Here is a 21,952-nt window from a genome sequence, read left to right on the forward strand (position 1 = left end):
TAAGAATGCTGTTCATCGATTACAGCTCAGCATTCAACACCATTATACCATCAAAACTGATCACCAAACTCGGTAACCTGGGCATCGACCCCTCCCTCTGCAACTGGATACTGGACTTTCTAACCAACAGACCCCAGTCTGTTAGGTTAGACAAGCACACCTCTTCAACCCTCACCCTGAACACCGGCGTTCCACAGGGCTGTGTGCTGAGCCCCCTCCTCTACTCCCTCTTCACCTATGACTGCACACCTGTACATGGTACTAACACCATCATCAAGTATGCAGATGATACAACGGTGATTGGCCTCATCAGCAACAACGATGAGTCGGCCTACAGGGAGGAGGTCCAGCACTTAGCAGCATGGTGCGCTGACAACAACCTGGCCCTTAACTCCAAGAAGACCAAGGAGCTCATTGTAGACTTCAGGAAGTCCAGGGGCGGCACGCACACCCCCATCCACATTAACGGGACGGAGGTGGAACGTGTTTCTAGCTTCAGGTTCCTGGGAGTCAACATCTCCGATGACCTCTCTTGGACCCACAATACCTCAACTCTGATCAAGAAGGCTCACCAGCGTCTCTTCTTCCTGAGGAGACTGAAGAAGGTCCATCTGTCTCCTCAGATCCTGGTGAACTTCTACCGCTGCACCATCGAGAGCATCCTTACCAACTGCATCACAGTATGGTATGGCAACTGCTCTGTCTCCGACCGGAAGGCATTGCAGAGGGTGGTGAAAATTGCCCAACGCATCACCGGTTCCTCGCTCCCCTCCATTGAGTCTGTCCAAAGCAAGCGTTATCTGCGGAGGGCGCTCAGCATCGCCAAGGACTGCTCTCACCCCAACCATGGACTGTTTACCCTCCTACCATCCGGGAGGCGCTACAGGTCTCTCCGTTGCCAAACCAGCAGGTCCAGGAACAGCTTCTTCCCGGCGGCTGTCACTCTACTCAACAACGTACCTCGGTGACTGCCAATCACCCCCCCACCCCCCGGACACTTATTATCACTTATTATTATTTATTTAAATCATTTGCTATGTCGCTCTTCCAGGGAGATGCTAAATGCATTTCGTTGTCTCTGTACTGTACACTGACAATGACAATTAAAATTGAATCTGAATCTGAATCTGAATAATTATGGAGAGGGTCAGAACTGGACCTAGGGTTGAGATTTTTGATTGGAGAAAGGCTAACTTTGAGGAGATGTGAAAGGATTTAAAAGGAGTAAATTGGGACATTTTGTTTTATGGGAAAGATGTGGAAGAGAACTGGAGGACATTTAAAGGTGAAATTTTAAGAGTACAGAATCTTTATGTCCCTGTTCGGTTGAAAGGAAATAGTAAAAATTGGAAAGCCATGGTTTTCAAGGGAAATTGGACACTTGGTTCGGAAAAAGAGAGAGATCTACAATAATTATAGGCAGCATGGAGTAAATGAGGTGCTTGAGGAGTACAAAGAATGTAAAAAGAATCTTAAGAAAGAAATTAGAAAAGCTAAAAGAAGATATGAGGTTGCTTTGGCAAGTAAGGTGAAGGTAAATCCAAAGGGTTTCTACAGCTATATTAATAGCAAAAGAATAACGAGAGATAAAATTGGTCCATTAGAGAGTCAGAGTGGACAGCTATCTGCAGAGCCAAAAGAGATGGGGGAGATATTGAACAATTTCTTTCCTTCGGTATTCACCAAGGAGAAGGATATTGAATTATGTGAGGTAAGGGAAACAAGTAGAGTAGCTATGGAAACTATGAGATTCAAAGAAGAGGAAGTACTGACACTTTTGAGAAATATAAAAGTGGATAAGTCTTCAGGTCCGGACAAGATATTCCCAAGGACATTGAGGGAAGTTAGTGTAGAAATAGCAGGGGCTATTGACAGAAATATTTCAAATGTCATTAGAAACGGGAATAGTGCCGGAGGATTGGCGTACTGCGCATGTTGTTCCATTGTTTAAAAAGGGTTCTAAGAGTAAACCTAGCAATTATAGACCTGTTAGTTTGACGTCAGTGGTGGGCAAATTAATGGAAAGGATACTTAGAGATAATATATATAAGCATCTGGATAAACAGGGTCTGATTAGGAACAGTCAACATGGATTTGTGCCTGGAAGGTCATGTTTGATTAATCTTCTTTAATTTTTTGAAGAGGTTACTCGGGAAATTGATGAGGGTAAAGCAGTGGATGTTGTATATATGGACTTCAGTAAGGCCTTTGACAAGGTTCCTCATGGAAGGTTGGTTAAGAAGGTTCAATTGTTGGGTATTAATGGTGGAGTAGCAAGATGGATTCAACAGTGGATGAATGGGAGATGCCAGAGAGTAATGGTGGATGGCTGTTTGTCAGGTTGGAGGCCAGTGACTAGTGGGGTGCCACAGGGATCTGTGTTGGGTCCACTGTTGTTTGTCATGTACATCAATGATCTGGATGATGGTGTGGTAAATTGGATTAGTAAGTATGCAGATGATACTAAGATAGGTGGGGTTGTGGATAATGAAGTAGATTTTCAAAGTCTACAGAGAGATTTATGCCAGTTGGAAGAGTGGGCTGAAAGATGGCAGATGGAGTTTAATGCTGATAAGTGTGAGATGCTACATCTTGGCAGGACAAATCAAAATAGGACGTACATGGTAAATGGTAGGGAATTGAAGAATGCAGTTGAACAGAGGGATCTGGGAATAACTGTGCACAGTTCCCTGAAGGTGGAATCTCATGTAGATAGGGTGGTAAATAAAGCTTTTGGTGTGCTGGCCTTTATAAATCAGAGCATTGAGTATAGAAGTTGGGATGTAATGGTAAAATTGTACAAGGCATTGGTGAGGCCAATTCTGGAGTATGGTGTACAATTTTGGTCGCCTAATTATAGGAAGGATGTCAACAAAATAGAGAGAGTACAGAGGAGATTTACTAGAATGTTGCCTGGGTTTCAGCAACTAAGTTACAGAGAAAGGTTGAACAAGTTAGGGCTTTATTCTTTGGAGCGCAGAAGGTTAAGGGGGGACTTGATAGAGGTCTTTAAAATGATGAGAGGGATAGACAGAGTTGACGTGGATAAGCTTTTCCCACTGAGAGTAGGGAAGATTCTCATGACTTGAGAATTAAGGGACAGAAGTTTAGGGGTAACATGAGGGGGAACTTCTTTACTCAGAGAGTGGTAGCTGTGTGGAATGAGCTTCCAGTGAAGGTGATGGAGGCAGGTTCGATTTTATCATTTAAAAATAAATTGGATAGTTATATGGACGGGAAAGGAATGGAGGGTTATGGTCTGAGTGCAGGTAGATGGGACTAGGGGAGAATACGTGTTCGGCACGGACTAGAAGGGCCGAGATGGCCTGTTTCCGTGCTGTAATTGTTATTATATGGTTATATCATCCCCAATCAGTACCCCGTTCCTGCCTTCTCCCCATATCCCCTGACTCCACTATTTTTAAGAGCCCTATCTAGCTCTCTCTTAAAAGCATCAAGAGAACCTGCCTCCACCGGACTCTGGGTAAAGGGTACATAAACCAGAAAAAAAATCTCTGATGCTCAGTGCTTTTTATGAGAACCACGTTTGCAAACACAAATGCCTTGTCAAGATTAGGTAACTTTTTAAAATAACACTACCACTGCATTTGATGAGCACAAATGGAAACGGTTGCTGGGAGAAATTCTGATCCTGCAAATAGAAGGTAATTTAACTGGAAATTAATATCATAGTACAGGGGACAGAAAGTAATGGCAAAATGAATACTAAGCGATGCTTAGAAGTTATCTTCAGCCGCAAAATAGAGGAAGTCTAAATATCAACCAGAAACAATCTCATATTTATGAGTGAGCTACTAAAACCAGTGTAAACCGGCAGAGAGGGGCTAATTTTAGCTAGATGCTTATCACTAAAAGAGCCAGCATGCAATATAGTCCACAATTGTCTCACTCCACAGTGGGGCACCAAGAACAAAACCGATATTAGGCCAAGTCTAATCAGACAGCCAAAGGTGAAATTGCAGACTTAACAGAAAACTCTTGAAGAAATACTGGGACAGGAAGAGATATGTTGAGGAATGAATGTTGGCTTTAAGAGTATTACCTAAATTGACGGATGGGAAGGCTAGTAATGAAGAAGGAACAGAATGCCGTCACAGTTTCAAGGATGGCTGATGTATATTTTAATTACCTAATTGGTCCATTTTTCGCAAATGAGCATTTTTATGAAGGCATAGTACACTACATGGTTCAGTCTACCACTTTTGATTATCCACGTGAATTGAGTGAGCCACTAAACCTTAAATTTGTCCATAAAATCTGAAATTTAGAGAGCAAGTATTAAATTTTAACAGTAACTTACCCGGCCAGGTAGACAGGAACTTGAATGATTGGATCTGAAATAGAAATTATAAATGAGATTCAGTGCTATTTGAGACAAGAGCAGTGTTAATCACAGATTCTATAACATTGTTAAACATGGAGCCGATAGCAGTATTAAATATCAATCCTGTAACAATGCTAAACACAAACTCAGGATTATTTTTCGTATTCCATAGCAGGAAGTTTAGATTTGAAAAGAACATAGAGCTATATTCTATCTATCCAAGCATATTGAGATTAATTTTGTCAGCTTAGTTTAATTTACTTTAGTTTAGATACAGTGCGGAAACAGGCCCTTCGGTCCACTGAGTCCTCACCAACCAGCAATCCCCAAACAGTAACACTATCCTTCATGCTAGGGTTGATTTACAATTTAACCAAGCCAATTAACCCATTAACCTGTATGTCATTGGAGTGAGGGAGGAAACCGGAGCTCGGAGGGAAAGTGCACGCAGATCACGGGGAGAACATACAAACTCCATACAGACAGCACCCGTAGTCAGGATCAGACCAGGGTCTCTGGCACGATAAGCAGCAACTCTATCACTGATTAACCGTGCCGCCCATGGTTAATTGGCACTGGAGATGTGGTAAGATATGCACTCTCTTGCCAAACATTTTATGTTTGCCAACATGTCCACATAGAAACACATGTGAAAGTTTTAGGATTCTTAGAATCCAAATATTCATATTCAGATATACGCAGTGCAATAAAATTCCTTGTTCACATAAAGTTCACAGAATAAACAGTGTACAAACAGTAATAATTAACACAACAAAAAATATAAGCATGAGTGCAATACAGCATACTTGTGAAAGATTATAGAGCAATCCAAGGTAATTGAGAAAAAAAACTCTGAATAACAATGGAATAACCAAAAGTGGGAGATTTACGAGTAAGAATACGCTGCAGCATCTCTGGGATGGGAGTGTAAAACAGATGATTGATTGGTTTACGAATCTGATAGCAGTGCATAAGAAGCTGTTCTTAAGTCCAGACATCCACGCTTTCAAGCTCATGTATCTTCTTCCAGAAGATAGAAGAAAGAAAAGAGACATTCTCGTAAATATTTCCAGCCTTCCTGACGCAATGAACAGTGAAGATGGACTGGATGGAAGGAGGTGACGAGTCTGTGATGGATTGGGCCGTGTTCATTACTCTCTGCAGATTTAGGCTTTCAAGAGCATAAGTTGCCATATCAGGCTGAGATGCATCCTGTCCGAATGCTTTCTCTAGAATATCTGTAGAAGCTTGAAAGAATTTTTGTGGACATGCTGAATTGTTTGAGACTGCTAAGAAAGTAAATTCGCAGTTGCTTTCTTGATCATCGCATCAATGTGAAGGGATCAGGTTAGGTTGCTGGTGATATGAATGCCTAGGAACAGGAAACTGTTGATTTCTCTACAACAGCTCCATCGATGAGGATATGGTTGTGTTCACTCCCTTGCTTCCCTAGGTCAACGGGCAACTCTTTCATCATGCTGACATTACATGGTGGGTTCTCGTGCTGACACTGTAATACAAGTTTCTCAATCTGTTTCCTGTACTTCATCTCACTGTTGTTGTTGTTGATCAGCCAACAACAGTGGTATTATTTGCAAACTTAAAGATTGAGATAACGTTGTACTTAGCCATGCAGCTATGTGTATACAGGGAGTAGAGCAAGGGACTGAGCACAAAACACTGAGGGGCAGCAGTGTTGGGGGTCAGGTTGAAATAAATGTTATGGCCAATTCTAGCCAACTGGGGTCTGTTGGTGAAGATGCCCAGAAGTCAGTTTCATACGGAGGCCCCAAGGCCAAGGTCCAATAGCTTAAACATTATCTGATTCGGTTTTATGGTGTTGAAGGCTGAGCTAGTCAATGAATAACATCCTGATATAGATGATCTCATTGTAAAGATGATTTAGAGTTGAACGTAGTGCAAGAAAGATGGCATCCTCCATTAAACTATTTTCACTGTATGCAAATTGCAAGGGGTTAAGCTTGCCTGGAAGACGGACACATATGTGGGTTACTACCAATTCTTCAAAGCACTTGATAGTAGTTGATGTTAGAGCTACTGGGTGGTAGTCATTGAAGCAGGTCTCTTCATTTTTACTGGCGATTGGAATGGAGATTTTGTTGAAGCAGAATGCTTGGTCTCAACAATGTAAAGGAGACCCCACTGGAAGCATCACATTCAGCATGACTTTAGAGGAGGTGCACATGAACCTCTATCTCACCAGAAAGGGCTGCTGAGGTCCTTGGCTGGTAGTGAGAGTGGAGGTGTTGGGACATGTGTTAGATATCCTGTGGTTGCAGATGAAGGTACTGGGGAGAAGGCGGTTGGGTAGGAAGTGATGAGTAAACCAAAGACGCAGAGGGAGCAGTCTCTATGAAAAGCCAAAGGAGTAGGGATGGGAAGATGTGACTGGTGGTGGGATCACGATGATGCTGGCTGAATTATTGGAGAATGACGTGATGGATGTTGCGCTGGTGGCGTGAAAGATAAGGACCAGGGGAACTATTGGTGCTCTAACTGGAGAGGGGAAGAGTAGATCTGTGGGATACAGAGGAGACATTGATGGGAGCTCCATATATAACATGGGGAGAAACCACATGTACTAGAGAAAAAGGACATCTCAGATGTCCCAGAGTGGTAAGCCCAATCTTGGGAGCAGATGCAACACACAGAGATAAATTGAGATTAGGGGATGGTGGTGGAGTAATTAAGATAACTGAGGGAGTCAGTGGGTTTATAGTAGATAGTCCCCAGTGACGGTAACAGAGAGATCGAGAAAGGGGAGAGGTGTCAGAGAAAGTCCAAGTGAATTTGAAGGCATGTTAGAAGTTAGTGGTATAGTGAATGAAATCATAGAGTTCTGCAAAGTGTATATTTAGAACAAGGACTGTTCGACAAACAACAAAAAGGCAGACATAGCTGTGGCCTATGCTTGTGCCTATGTGAGAGGAGTCACAAGGGAGGTTTTTGAGGCCGAGAACAAGTTCCGTCAGGTGGAAAAGAGTGTTAGAAGAGTGTAGAATATAGTAGAGTGTTACTCTACGAGATGCTCTTTTCAAGGAAGAATCGGAGGGCCTTCCTGGTGGGGAATGGATGTGCAAAGTGACTCGACATCCATGGTAAAGATGATGGATGCCCAGGAATTGAAAGTTATTGAACTGTTGAACAGCATATATGATGTATTTGATGTATGTTAGAAGGGACTGGATATGGGGCAACAAGATAGAATTGAGGTATTTGCAGATGAGTTTGGTGAGGCAGAAGCAGGCAGATAGAAACGGTCTGCCAGTCCTGCTTGAATATTTTAGGAAGGAGATGGCAACGGGCAGTATAGGGTTGGGGAACTATATGGTTAGAGGCTGTGGAGGGATAATCGTCAGAGGTGATGAGATTCGATGATCTGGGATATGGTGGCCTGGTGTTCGTCTATGGGGTCATGGTCAAGAGGTAAGTATGAGGAGGTGACTGAGAGCTAATGTCAGCACAGTGGAGGTCAGCTTGCCAGACTGCAACGCATTCAGAGTGGGTAAGGGATTGGTAAGTCATGACAGTTGATGTTGTGCCAGCAGTGGAAACAAAAAGGTCTAAAGAAGGTTGAAGGCTGGCAGGGGGAGTCCATGAAGAGGAGGAACATTGGAGATGGGAGAAGGAGTCATCACTGGGAGGCATGAATCCTTGCCAGACAAATCGGCCTGGAGGCAGAAGTGATGGAAGAAGAGGTCGACGTCATGACAGCATTGGAAATTGTTGGGCTGTGGGCGTAGGGGTACAAAGGTAAGGCCTCTGCTGAGGAGAGACCATTCTGCATTGGAGAATGAGAGGTCGCGGAGATGGTAAAGACCTGACAGGAATTAAGGCTGGAATCAAATCCAGGCTCTGAGGGCAGTGGGCCCTGAGGGGTACTGTGGAGAATGATGGGAGCTCAAATGGGAGGGAGGTGTATGAGGTGGTGCAGGAGTAGGGGGTAGTGGCCTGGCTAGCATTGGGGAAGGGCAGCAGATATTAAGAACCTCAGTTTGAAGGCAACTGGAGATAAAGTAGAACCCGTGACCCAGAGATATGAAATGAATAATGCACAAGAGTCAATTTTTGCTCACTGTGGAGTGGGCCAGTCCACCTGCATGTTTCTTGTTTTGTTAAGTCAATTCTGTAACTAAAGATCATGAGATTATTGATTCTACATCAAATGTTGTTCATTTTAAACCAACAATAAATTCAGTATATCAAAACCTTAACAAAACCTTCACCACTCCTACACATGTGACTCTTATTAAGAAATGATTAGCTCATGGATGACCTCGGCTGCCAGTGAGAAGGATTTTCACAAGATCTATAGTTTTGTACTAGCAATCTGGTGCAATCTGAAATATAGTTTTGTTTCTGAAAAGAACGCCATTGCAATATCCATATCATATTATTCCTTAATCCCTCTTCATTTGTTCCCTTTATACTGCCCAACAAAATATCTAAACCCCAATGCAGAAGAGTCTCATTGTGCCAGATAATATTATTTACAATGAGAGAAATTAACTGAAGTAAGACCGATTTTGCAATAATGCAAGTATATACGACAAGACCAGCAGTTTTCCATTAAGCTATTTCACCCACCTTGAGATAACACGGGGTCAAAGTCTCATAAAGTAATAGGGAGTGGAGAAAAGTTTGTTATTAATTAGAAACACTCAACACATCAGAGATTTAAGTTAAAATATGGAAACACCTTAAGGGCATATTGTTTCTTTCAATATATTACTTTAACTTAAGAAACAGTTTCACCTTCTTTTAAGGTCCATTTGATCTCCCCAGTCCGTTTACTGACAGCATGCAGATTCCCATCAAGCGTGGATATGAACAGCAGGGTTTCTGGCAGAGTCACTGTACTGGCAGCACACTGATAAAACACAAAGGGCAATTATTATCAAAAATAAATCAAAATGCAAATGCATATCTATCTTTGTCCAGCCATCAGAAGGGACCTACAATAGAAACATGACAATAATGAATGAACATTAAAATCTAGCAGAAGCACCACTGTATGCCAGTGATTTGTACATTTTGTTTTAAAAGTGACACAATTTCCTTCTTATTGTGGGACAATTACTTATGGGGCATAGATCTGTGCCTGGCACCCATTCTTGAATATTTTGGTTACGTGACTAGATTTTCTTATGTGAAGTAGACCAAAAACATTGACAAAATGGTCCCATTTGCGCCGCAGCATAGTGCAAGATTTGCAACTGAACCAGGCATGAGCTCAATTAATTAAAAGAAGGCGCGTAAAATGTCTGTAATTTACAACAAAATCTCCATTTGAGTTATTCCAGAGGCATATCAGAATCTTTTGATTAATGATACAGCTAATGAAGAAGAATTAACTAGGAACTTGTGGTTTACAGGTAAATGATTATGATGATAATGAGTTATTTTCAGTCTTTTCACCAACACAATGTCCTAATTTACTCATAACTAATGCACATGAATCAGTATACTCTGTATCTCGTTACCAACTAATCGGAGATGGGTTTCAAATCCAATAAATTAACAAAATGGTTTGTACAATTTTAGGAGTTTGCCTCAAATCCAATACAGACACTCCCCAACCCATGCAATTGGTGACTTACCTAAACACGCACTTACGTAAACAATTCATTGCTGAATTTCCGAGTTGCGCGTTTTGGTAATCTTGGTAGCAGTGCAGTACTGCTGTTGCATGCGGTCATTTCTACAAGCTAATCAGCTGTTCTAACAGATGCTCACACATGGTCTCCGCATGGGAGCTCCTGTGAATATGCAAGGATTTGGGTGCTTTGGGAAATGGCAGGCGTCTGTGAAAGACTGGGCTTCACTGATGGTGACAATACATTGCAAGGTGCTGGAGACCCATGTGACCTAGCTGTCGCCACTAACTCAGGACCTCTGAAGAAACTCTAAGAAGCTTCTACCCATGTGACCCACCTGTTGCCACTAAGTCTGGGCTCCTAAAGAGGTTTTTGTCGTTTCAATAAATTGATGCTTGTTCCGTGTCTGCGATTGGTTAGGGGAGTTTTATGTTTTTACTTTGTTTCTGTATCTTCCCGCCGGTACCCGTGATTGGTCCAGGTTGCCTTCCTCTGTACATTTCTACTTTGTATTGAAGATGTTTCTACTTTGTTTCTGTGTACTGAATAGGTGTCGTGATTGGTCTAAAGGGATTGCCTCCCCCTGTACTTTCGCGCCGTTAGTTTCCCGCCACTGTGTAGGGGTATATACTGTAAAGGTGATCGTTTCGTTGGGGTGGGTCGGTTGTCTTTCCGACTGTTCTGTTTACGTGAGGCTGCTGAGGGCTCGAGTGAGTGAATCCAAGGCCGGCCCCACGGTGTTGTATACAAATAAAGAAGGGTTTGGACTCCAGTGTTCCACTCAGTGGTTTACTGAACCAGACTAAGGAGAGGATATTAGATCCGGAATTAACACTCCCACGTAGTTACGCTCATAGTTTTTCTGTGAAAGTCTTCTTGTTCTTTTGATTTTGTGCCCTAGTCATGACTGGAAAAAGGTAAAGTGGTACTAGAAGGGCTGAACCCGTTCTTAAACATACTAAAATAGACTTAGATTGAAAGTGAAGATGATAAAGAAATATGAAGGTGGATAAAGTTTTTCACCCACTGCATGCAAACTCGGTCTCACAGTATTAACATTGCGAAGACATGGGGAGAATTATTTGCATTCAGTGTGGAAAAAAGATTTCCGCAGTTCGTTCATGGCTTCGAAGATTTCGAGAAGGACGAGACCTATGAAGATGTGACAGATAAAATCATGAGGCATGAATTTATAATTTGGTGAAGACAAAATAGAAGAGCTAATTGAATCACATGGGAAAGAATTTGCTAATGGAGATCTTATGGAATTAGAAGCAGCAAAGGTTCAAGAACCTGCTCAAGAACCTTATCTGCTGCATCTTCCTTATCTAGCAACTGTTCGTTATCCACCACATTTAAAACGCTACTTCCAGCAAACTTGAATGAGTTAGTTTTAAGGTAATTGCCATTACGAAACAACTTTTTAAATCATTTTTCATTCCTTATCTCTAATTAATTTACTGTATCGTAAAATTAAAATTCATTCAATCAGTTTAAATCATTATTCCTAATAAAGGTAATAGCCAGTACTGTACATGGCATTCCATTTTTCATTCTTTATAAAGTGTCTGCTGTACAATATAGAACAAAGATAGTAAATTTACATGTGCACAGTAGTACTTCTGACTCCGGCTTATGTAACTTCTGATTTACTTATGGGTCTACAGGACATAAGTTGGAGCGCGTCTCTATAGCTGTTTGACATTGGCTTTGCTTTAATAATATTTTCCTTTTCAGAGGGAGAGGGAGAGGGAGAGAAAGTGGCAGAGGAGATGGCAAAGGAAGGTCAGCGCTCCTCGGACAACACCGTCGTCACCGCCCCGCTGCCTTGGCTGGTCCACCGCCAGGTGCCGCCGCCAACGGGGGAGGCAGTTGGGATCTCCTTGCCACCGCCTCCCCTCCTCCGCCACCCAACTGGAAGGTGCGGGGCCGAGCGGTACAGACTCTTCAGACGGCGGAAGGAGGCCTCCCTCCCCATCCCGGCCTTGGCGTGCGGGAGGGTTTGTTTTGAAAGCGCCGTTGGCTGAGTGGCAAGCAGCGGTCGCTATCAGGACGGGTGGGGTGCGGGAGGAGCCGCTGTAGCTGCCGCTGATGCTGTGCGGGGCCCATCATTCGCTCCGACCCACCGTCACGCCGCACCTAGTATCTTTGCCCCAGCTGTTGCCGCCGCCGACATGAAACGTCACGTTCCTTCTCTCCAGATATGCTGCCTGACCCGGTGAGTTACTCCATTTTTTTGTGTCTATCTTCGGTATAAACCAGTATTTGCAGTGCCAAGCTGCAGGGCAAAATGACTCGGCATTTAGGTTGCCCGGCGGCATTTTAGGTGGTCATTGGCACCCGGGCAACCGCTAATTTCGAGCCCTGCTAAACTAGTGAAATAATCAATGGAAGAAAGCAGCACCACAGGTAAGCCTGGAGCTGCCTGATCTTCTGGTTGCCAAACACCTTAATTGCCCTTTCCATTCTCACACTGACCTTTCAGTCCCAGGCCTCCTCCATGGTCAGAGTGAGGCTAAATGCAAATTGGAGGAACAGCATCTCATATTTCGCTTGGGCAGCTTACCCAGTGGCATGAATATTGATTTCTCTAACTTCAAGTAACCCCTGTATTCCCTCTCTCTCCATCCCTCCCCCACCCAAGTTGCACAAGCATCACGTTCTCACATAGTAAACAGCTAGCAATGGCTTGTTTCCTTTATCATCGCTACTATTTTGCATCTTTCATTCATTTGTTCTATATCTCTCTGCTTCAATGTCTATCTTTCGTTTCCCTTTCCCCTGACTCTAGTCTGAAGAAGGGTCTCGACCCAAAACGTCACCTATTCCTTCTCCCCAGAGATGCTGCCTGTCCCGCTAAGTTACTATTTTGTGTCTATCTTCCGTTTAAACTAGTATCTGCAGTTCCTTCCTACACATTATGACATTACCGGTCAGGTTAATTGTTTAAATTCCTAAAAATATATAATACTCTGGAGAACTTAGTGCAATTTCCATTAATTTTAAACATGTGTGATTAGGTATTTTAAAACTCAAATGCAAGGGCAACGTTGGGTGGAATCATAACGTCAGTAGCCACAGATAACTGCTTCCTGAAACTACCGCTGGAAAGTTCAAAAACCAAGAATATAATGCAGCTTTCAGTCTCCATGTAATAGTTACTAGTGTTTTCATTTGCCTTTAGGTAATTCAGTATCACAACCCCAGCTAGTATTTCATTAGTGTTTGCTGCCATTGTTGGCAAGAATGTACCAGTGCCCCTTTTAGCAAGTGCAACACAAATGGGATCTACTAATGTAGTAACAGCCTGTGTGTTCCAGAATGCGGAATACAATAGCCCATTATAATCACTCTTATTTCATATTCAATGAGATGTCATTTAATGAAAAATGTCTCTCATGAAAACCTGTACAGTACAGGCACTCCCTACTTACATACGGGTTATGTTCTGTGAACCCTTACGCAAGCCAGATTTTACGCAAGTCAGAATCACCATCCTCATCCCAAATTAACTCACTGAGAGTATTAACCGTCTCAGCGACGTCTGGGGCACTTTCTGAGGTGCCAGACTTTCCAGTTAGGCACCACCGCCATTGCCGGTTCGAGCTCTGTCTCTCCGTTGGAGCACTTTCTGTGGCGCATGGCCCTCTGGGTAAGCGCCACCACCATTGCCGGCTTGTTTCCAATGCAAACGAGTAATCGTACCGTGCTATGGAAATTACATACTGTACTTCCTTCAAAGTTTGAGGAGAATCGGTATGTCGCTGAGCACTTCATCAAACTTCAGCAAGAGTACCGTGAAGAACATACTGCCTGGTTGCATTATTAGCTCATTTGGAAATTCAAACTCTGATTGCCTGGTTCATCACAGGTAATTCCCTCCCCACCATTGAAATGATCTACATGAAGCTCTGCCTCAAGAAGGCAGCTCATATCATCAATTACCCACACCACCCCAGCCATACTCTTTTCTCACAGGAACCATCACCACGAAGGAAGTACAGGAGCCTGAGAACTATTGCTCCCTGGTTCTAAACACCTTCTTACCATAAATCATTAGGTTCTTTAACCACCCTATACACCCCTACTAACCACTGCAGACTTTGCACTGTTATGATTTGTGCATTATCATGGTGTAGTTTACTTAGAATAAATGATAATGTATTGTATTTCTTTGTTGTTGTTCAATCTAATGTGTCTGCAAAGCTGTAGCAACTAAGAATTTTATTGTTCCGGTTCATATCCAGTGCACGTGTCACATAAATATTCTTGAATCTCTTCTAGATAAAATCCACGTTACCTTTGGCCGCTGACTGGTGATGACTATGACTCACAACACCTATAAAGAAGATAATTGTGAGTGTGATGTTGGCTCCTGTTGCTAGGATTGTGTAACAATTATTACGAACACCTGAAACACTGCCTAAACGATACCATAAATGTATCTCGTTTGAAGAATGAATTAAACTAAATATAGTACTAGAATACCTTTCTCAGCAGAACTTTTAGTGTATTGTGCAGCTTAAAGCCATTCTCACCGATTCATAATTTTATTCTGATAGATCATTTATCATAAGATTTGTACTGTAGCAATAGCAATGCGTTTAAGTCTAATGTGAAATCAAACTCAATAATCATTGAAATGGCACTCAGAGAAATGAAGAATGTCAAAAATAAGAACAACTCTTACAGTGCTCTTTTAATTACCAGAGAAATATTAATCTCCTGACAGAACCGGATTTGGAGTGTACCACACCCTCACCTGGCTCAATGACAAAAAATATCAACTACTTTCAGGGTTGAGGTCATGTAAACTTATATTTTAAACAATTCCATCACAATTTAACAAGATTTAACACTATTTTCAGAAATAAATATTTGAAAACTAATCTTTTGATGCAAAATTATATGCACTCATGGCTGTCTGCTGACAACGTTTGATTATTTGAACTTTGTGAACTTTGAAACTGACATCAGAACTCATTTCTATGTCATACTTTAATATGAAATATAATAAAAGAAAATTATTCCCTAACTAATGTAATTATTGTTTTTTTTAGTGAAGATCACAAAGATAATTTAAAATCTGAACCTAACTGCTAAGGTTGATGCAATAAAGAGACAAACCAGGAATCTAAAGAGCCGCAGCTTTAAGGGCAGTTGTTTGAGAAGCTATTGGAATCTATGATTTAGGATATGGTGACTAAGTAGTTAGTGAAATATGAGCTGAATAGAGTGCCAACGTGGATTCAGTAAAGGTAGGTCATGTCTAATTGAATATTTTGAGGAAGTAATAAAAATAATTGTAGGGAAATGATATGTAAACCAAGAAGAACGTGAAAAGGATATGTACAGGGATCTCATCTATTATTTGTATTACATTGGAATGAATTCTTAATATTTATTGGTTCCAAGCTGAGAACAGGAGTTTCAAAGAATTTTAGCTTCCAAGGGAATTTATCACTAAAATATACTGGACAGATTAAAACAAAATGAATAAAACTAATGGAATGTTACATTTTAAAACTAGAGCACTAGAATTTGCGAGGGAAAAAGTGTTGCTACACATACTGATTCTTGGTATTGCACCTTGGGAGGGATATAATTGTTTTGGAAAAAATTCAGGGCAGATTCGCCAAATAACACCAGGGCCCTTGGGTTAGATTATGTAATTCCGTAAATAGACACTAGGTGCAGGAGTAGGCCATTCGGCTCTTCGAGCCAAAACCGCCATTCACTGTGATCATGGCTGATCATCCACATTCAGAACGCCGTTCCTGCCTTCTCTCCATATCCCCTGACTCCGCTATCTTTAAGTGCTCTATCTAACTCTCTCTTGAAAGCATCCAGAGAATTGGCCTGCACTGCCTTCTGAGGCAGAGAATTCTACAGATTCACAACTCTCTGGGTGAAAAGGTTTTTCCTCATCTCCATTCTAAATGGCTTACCCCTTATTCTTAAACTGTGGCCCCTGGTTCTGGATTCCCCCTACACCGGCAACATGTTTCCTGCCTCTAGCGTGTCCAATTCCTTAATAATCTTATATGTTTCATTAAGATCCCCCTCATCCTTTTAAATTCCAGAGTGTACAAGCCCAGCCGCTCCATTCTATCAACATATGAGAGTCCTGCCATCCCGGGAATTAACCTGGTGAACCTACGCTGCACTCCCTCAATAGCAAGAATGTCCTTCCTCAAATTTGGAGACCAAAACTGCACACAATACTCCAGGTGTGGTCTCACTAGGGCCCTGTACAACTGCAGAAGGCCCTCTTTGGTCCTCTATTCAACTCCTCTTGTTATGAAGACCAACATGCCATTAGCTTTCATCACTGCCTGCTGTACCTGCATGCTCACTTTCAGTGACTGATGAACAAGGATCCCCAAATCTCTTTGTACTTCCCCTTTTCCCAACTTAACACCATTCAGATAATAATCTGCCTTCTGTTTTTGCCATCAAAGTGGATAACCTCACATTTACCCACATTGAACTGCATCTGCTATGCATCTGACCACTCATCCAACCTGTCCAAGTCACCCTGCATCCTCATAGCATCCTCTTCACAGTTCACACTGCCACCCAGCTTTGTATCTGCAAATTTGCTAATGTTACTTTGAATCCTTCATCGACATAATTGATGTATATTGTAAATAGCTGCAGTCCCAGTACCGAGCCTTGTGGTACCCCACTAGTCACTGCCTGCCATTCTGAAAGGGACCCGTTAATCACGACTCTTTGTTTCCTGTCTGCCAACCACTTCTCTATCCACATCAGTACCCTACCCCTAATACCATGTGCTCTAATTTTGCCCACTAATCTCCTGTGTGAGACCTTATCAAATGCTTTCTGAAAGTCCATGTATACTACATCCACTGGCACTCACTTGTCCACTTTCCTAGTTACATCCTCAAAAAATTCCAGAAGATTGGTCAAACATGTTTTCTCCTTGGTAAATCCATGCTGACTTGGACCGATCCTGTTACTGCTATCCAAATGTGCCGCTATTTCATCTTTTATAATTGACTCCAGCATAAATATAGGTTATAATGTTTGAAATGAGAAGCAATGGGATAACCTGAATGAGAGATTTAGGATTCTGTAAATAACTGTTTGAAGAAACTTAATCCAATGGTTACATAATATTTGCAAATTTAAGAACCAGATCATTCATGATTTGAAACATGATTCCATAAAAACACACAGAAATAATGGAACTCCCTCCCACAAAAAGCTGCAGATGACACCACAATTAATAATTTTAAATATTAGATTTGTGTTGTTCTGGACGTTAACAGAAATAAAGATTTAGGATGCAGATCAACCTTAATCTCACTAAATAGAGAAACAGATGCAAGGCATTGAAATGCATAACCCTGTTCTTGCGTGTAACATGAGAGAGTCACCACGACTCAGAACTTGCATGATGATAGATCTGGACTAAATGACAAGAACAGTGGAACAAGGAGTGTTCACTGCAAGGGTTTTACCAAAAAACGAAACTCACTTGAATTCAGAGGATGTACAGAGAGACAATCTTGATGGGTTTTTTTTAAAGAATTCATTATGCATAAAACTGTGGTAATCAGTTTTCTTCATTTAATATCCAACTGAATAGCTTTGAATTTCTCAGAAAACTGTTAATAATCAAAGATACTATGGTTGCTATGGAGCCTCATATAGACTATGTGGGAATGTCAAATTTTGATTTCCTTTCCTAAACAAGATCTAGACCCATTACAAAATTATGAGGGAGTGCAGATAAGTTGAGTGGTCACAGTTTTTTTCCAAGAGTAGGGTCCAAAACTGGAGGACAGAGGTTTCAGGTGAGCGGGGAAAGATTTAAAAAGGACCCGAGGGGCAATTTCGTCACACAGCTTGGTGCATATATGGAACGATCTGCCAGAGGAAGATGTAAAGGCAGTTATAATTATATCATTCAAGTCATTTCGAGAGATATATGGATAGGAAAGATTTAGAAGGACAGACGACAAACATAGGCAAATGGGACCAGCTCAGTTATAAAACCTGGTTGGCATGGACAAGTTGAGCCGTAGGACCTGTTTCCATGCTGTGTAACTCTCAAAAATAATGCAGGAAAACCAATGGGGCTTTTACACAATTCAGTTGTAATATAGACTCATAACTAAAACTTTTGTTTTGCAGTTTTTCCTTGTAAATAAAATAATATATCATTACAAGTTGAACACCGATTTTCCGGCACCCTTGGTTCCAGAATCTTTCTGGATTATCCGTTTCTTCAGGCCAACAAAGGTCATGTGATAATGAAACAACAGTACACCCCTGGCCCGTTTATGACACCCTTCACGTGTGTCTAATGCACCATGGAGTGCCAGAAACTTAAATAAAACAAATAGAAAATGTAAATTGAATGCGAATGGAATGACCTGCCGACTCATTCCCGGCCCCTACCATCTCTCCGGCCGTTTAGAGCCCTGGCTTCCGAACCCACTCCTGACTCGCAAGGTGCACCAGCAAGCCCCTCTCACCTGCTGCTCTTTCTAGCTGTCTGTGGTGGCTTTATCCACCACCTTCTTGACCACCGCTGCCTACTTCTCCCGTTGCCCTGTCCAGTCGGCTTCTTCTCTCCCCTCCCCATCGCAAAATCAGGACAAAGCATGGCAGGTAATAGGTGAACACAGGTGAAGGGGGGGGGGGGGGGGGGTTGATAGGCAGATGGTTGGACAAAGGCCAGAGATTAAAACAGAGGTTATGAGACAAAAGAGTTGAAACGTCGTGAATTGTGAAGCCAGAGGCAGGAATGCGGGTGAAGGGGAAGAAGAGAAATAGAAGCGAGTCGTTAGAGTTTACCGAAAACTGGAGAAGTTGATGACCATATATTTGGTTGTAGCTACCGAAGCAGAATATGAGGTTTTATTCCTTCAGTTTGCCTGTGGCCTCACTCTGGCAATGGAGGAGACCCAGGATAGAAAAGTCAGTATGGGAATGGAAGGGGAGAGAAAATGGTTAACAACTGGGAGATCTGGTAGGCCTTGGCAGACTGAGTGCAAGTGTTCAGCGAAATGGTCGTCGAGTTTACGCTCTGGTCTCGCCGATGTCACAAATTGCAATTTGCTAAGGATCAGTGACATGTGACATTAAAATACTCTTGACTAGCTGAAACAGTGAAGTTGAATGCAGAAGGAATATTACATGTTGTTTGTGATAAAGTCAAGAGACATTATTCATTCGGAACCTTCAATTTTAATATCACATTTATCCCATCCCCCTGGATATTCTGGATTCATAAATTAATCCAGAATATCTGTAGCCAGAATATTTCTAGCCCGTGGACTGAGAAATTTGTGATCAGCGTGAGAATTTGGCGAAATGCATGACTCTCACGCTCAATGCGTGAGAGTTGGCAGCCCTGATTTCATGCTGTTTTTCAAAACCATGTCATACTATCCATGCTATACCGTAGGCTTAATCTCTTGCTTTTATTTCATCATCCCATACTATATAGAAATGCTATGCATATTCTGCTAATATCTGAGTCAAGATCAGACACAGTAGAATGTTTGGTTTCTTAATTTTATTGCACAATCTAGAAAGGTTTTTCTCCACTCTGTGTTTTATTACCTCAGAAAAAGTGCTGCTCCTACCTCACAAGATAGGTAAATCCTGGGATTATTTTGTTTAGTATCACACAAAAATAATGGACTTCACAGATACTTTGATTAATTTCATGCTAGCTCATAACGCACCTACTGTCTGTCCATGTAACATCTGATCAACTCACAAATGCATACAGTTCTAGGACTATCCATTGTATGAGACCATATTACCAAATCAGATGGTTTCCCATTTATGTTCTCTATTGTCGTGAAATACATTGAATACAATAGTGCAGATCACCAGTGAACAATGAGTACTGTAGTGCAGAATATTTTTACTGGTCTAGCAACTTAAAGGTTGAGAGAGTTCAATTCCATAATGACTCTCAATAAATCTGATGGGTTAATACAATGAAAAATTACCATTCAATCTACCAGTTCATGATACAAACTTTGCTGATTCAGTAATGGTTAGGAATCTAGCACGTGTATCTTGTTATGCCATATGCTTCCATAACACTTCTCATAAACCCAAGCATGTTACAAAAAATGAAGTACTTTTGGAGTGCAAAGATAATGCTGAAAGCCCTGTGAGCCTCTCCATCTGGGAACGCATGGATGCCAAGCTCAAACAACTGAAAGAGATGCAATAATTCAGTCAATTGAGCCACACATCCCATCAAGCTCCACCCAAACTCCTCTGGCAGTCCACAGATCCTGTATAGGAATCATTCATCATCTGAGTGCTGTAATGCAAGCAGGTCCTTAACCTTATTTGGCTTAACATTTCAAGTGAAAAACCACACCTCAGTGCATTGGATCCTTAAAATGTGTGCTTTATACTCAAGTCTACAAAATGGAACTAGAACCATGATCTCCTGACCCAGAGGTGAGAATACTCCCACTGAACAACAGCTGATACTTGACTCCAGTCACACAATATGCAATTCTTTCTTACTGCTATCTATAGCCAGGTTTTTGCACAATTTCTGAGCAATTAAGGATAATAATAAATGTAGTTGTTACCAAGCTCAAACATCAAATACAATTATATTTTTTGCTTAATTTACTAACTTGACTATATCTTATTTAATAAAACATACCTTATTAAATAACTGAACTACTTTTGGTTAAAGAGCAGAATTTGAAATTTAATTTGTCCCTGTCTATAAACTGTGGAACAATTTTACTCGATGATTGACTTGTTTTTCCCCCCACATAAACGACAAAGCAACTAGTTTGTATTGTTCTGTAACTCTATTGAATAAAAAACAACTTGCCTGGTTTTCTGACTATAGGTGTCCACAATATATCTGTCCACAAAACATTAGTTTTGAAAGCTGGGCAGTCCACTTCACAATTTTTCAAAGATACCATCAATGTCGCCCTGCAGGTGAGTAACCATAGATCTATCAACTATAATCCAAGCACGATGAAACTGACAAACTAGTCCATATTTACAAAAGGTCCGCAATTACCATTTTTTCCAAGTAAATGCTGATAATTTAATTTTGGATCTCCACATTCTTTAGAATAATATATATATATAGATCAAAATCTTACATTTATTTCACTCAAAGAAATTGTTCATCATCAAAAAGGGGAGTATTGTATTATATTCTACCCAGTCACCTGGTTGACAATTTGTACACCTTACAAAAACTTCAATCCTTTATAACCATTTTTAAATCTAATATTTCAAACAAATTGTAATCATATTTTCCTTGATACGTTGTTTTGTTTTTAAACTATAGGATCCCTAAAACTGAAAATTCAAGTACTAGCCATGAAATAAAGAAGGCAAAAAACATGGTCTGTTCTGAATCTGTATTTCTTGTATCCAGCAGGCACCAAATTGCAAAATTATGGTCTCCTTTTAATCATGGTCACCAATAAAAAGGATGAAAGGTTTTATTCTATTCCAAATATCCTTCTATCCCGAGATAGAACATTTGATTATTGGCTGTTAGGGGACAAAGTCAATTCAATACCTTATGTAGATAGGGACTAGTTCACTAGTTTTTATTAAGCTTGGATTGTAGATGATAGATCTTTGGTTCCTCAATTGCTGAACAGCATTGCTGATGCCTTTAGAAGAATGAGAAGTAGTCTGCCCAGCCTTCAAGATTAATGTTTTGTGAGCTATTGTGTAACTTGAAACATAGAAACATAGAAAATAGGTGCAGGAGTAGGCCATTCGGCCCTTCGAGCCTGCACCGCCATTCAATATGATCATGGCTGATCATCCAACTCAGTATCCTATACCTGCCTTCTCTCCATACCCCCTGATCCCTTTAGCCACAAGGGCCACATCTAACTCCCTCTTAAATATAGCCAATGAACTGGCCTCAACTACCTTCTGTGCCAGAGAATTCCACTCTCTGTGTGAAAAATGTTTTCCTCATCTCGGTCCT

The 21,952-nt window shown here is 41.3% G+C and overlaps 1 protein-coding gene across 3 annotated transcripts in view; it reads right to left on the bottom strand.

Annotated features, from left to right (window-relative positions):
- ern2 (endoplasmic reticulum to nucleus signaling 2) overlaps positions 1-21,952 on the bottom strand; it is a 77,333-nt gene that overhangs the window by 49,229 nt on the left and 6,152 nt on the right. For 2 of the 3 annotated variants that reach the window (XM_033040882.1, XM_033040883.1), the window contains exons 2-3: positions 9,122-9,236; positions 4,322-4,355 (exon numbers count right to left, since the gene is read on the bottom strand). In XM_033040882.1, coding sequence (XP_032896773.1) covers positions 4,322-4,355; positions 9,122-9,236 — 149 coding nt within the window. Of the gene's footprint in view, positions 1-4,321; positions 4,356-9,121; positions 9,237-20,818; positions 20,926-21,952 lie in introns of all 3 variants that reach the window. The other variant, XM_033040884.1, reaches the window with a different exon arrangement.

This window comes from Amblyraja radiata, chromosome 22 (assembly GCF_010909765.2).
Source record: "Amblyraja radiata isolate CabotCenter1 chromosome 22, sAmbRad1.1.pri, whole genome shotgun sequence".
Lineage (NCBI taxonomy): Eukaryota > Metazoa > Chordata > Chondrichthyes > Rajiformes > Rajidae > Amblyraja > Amblyraja radiata.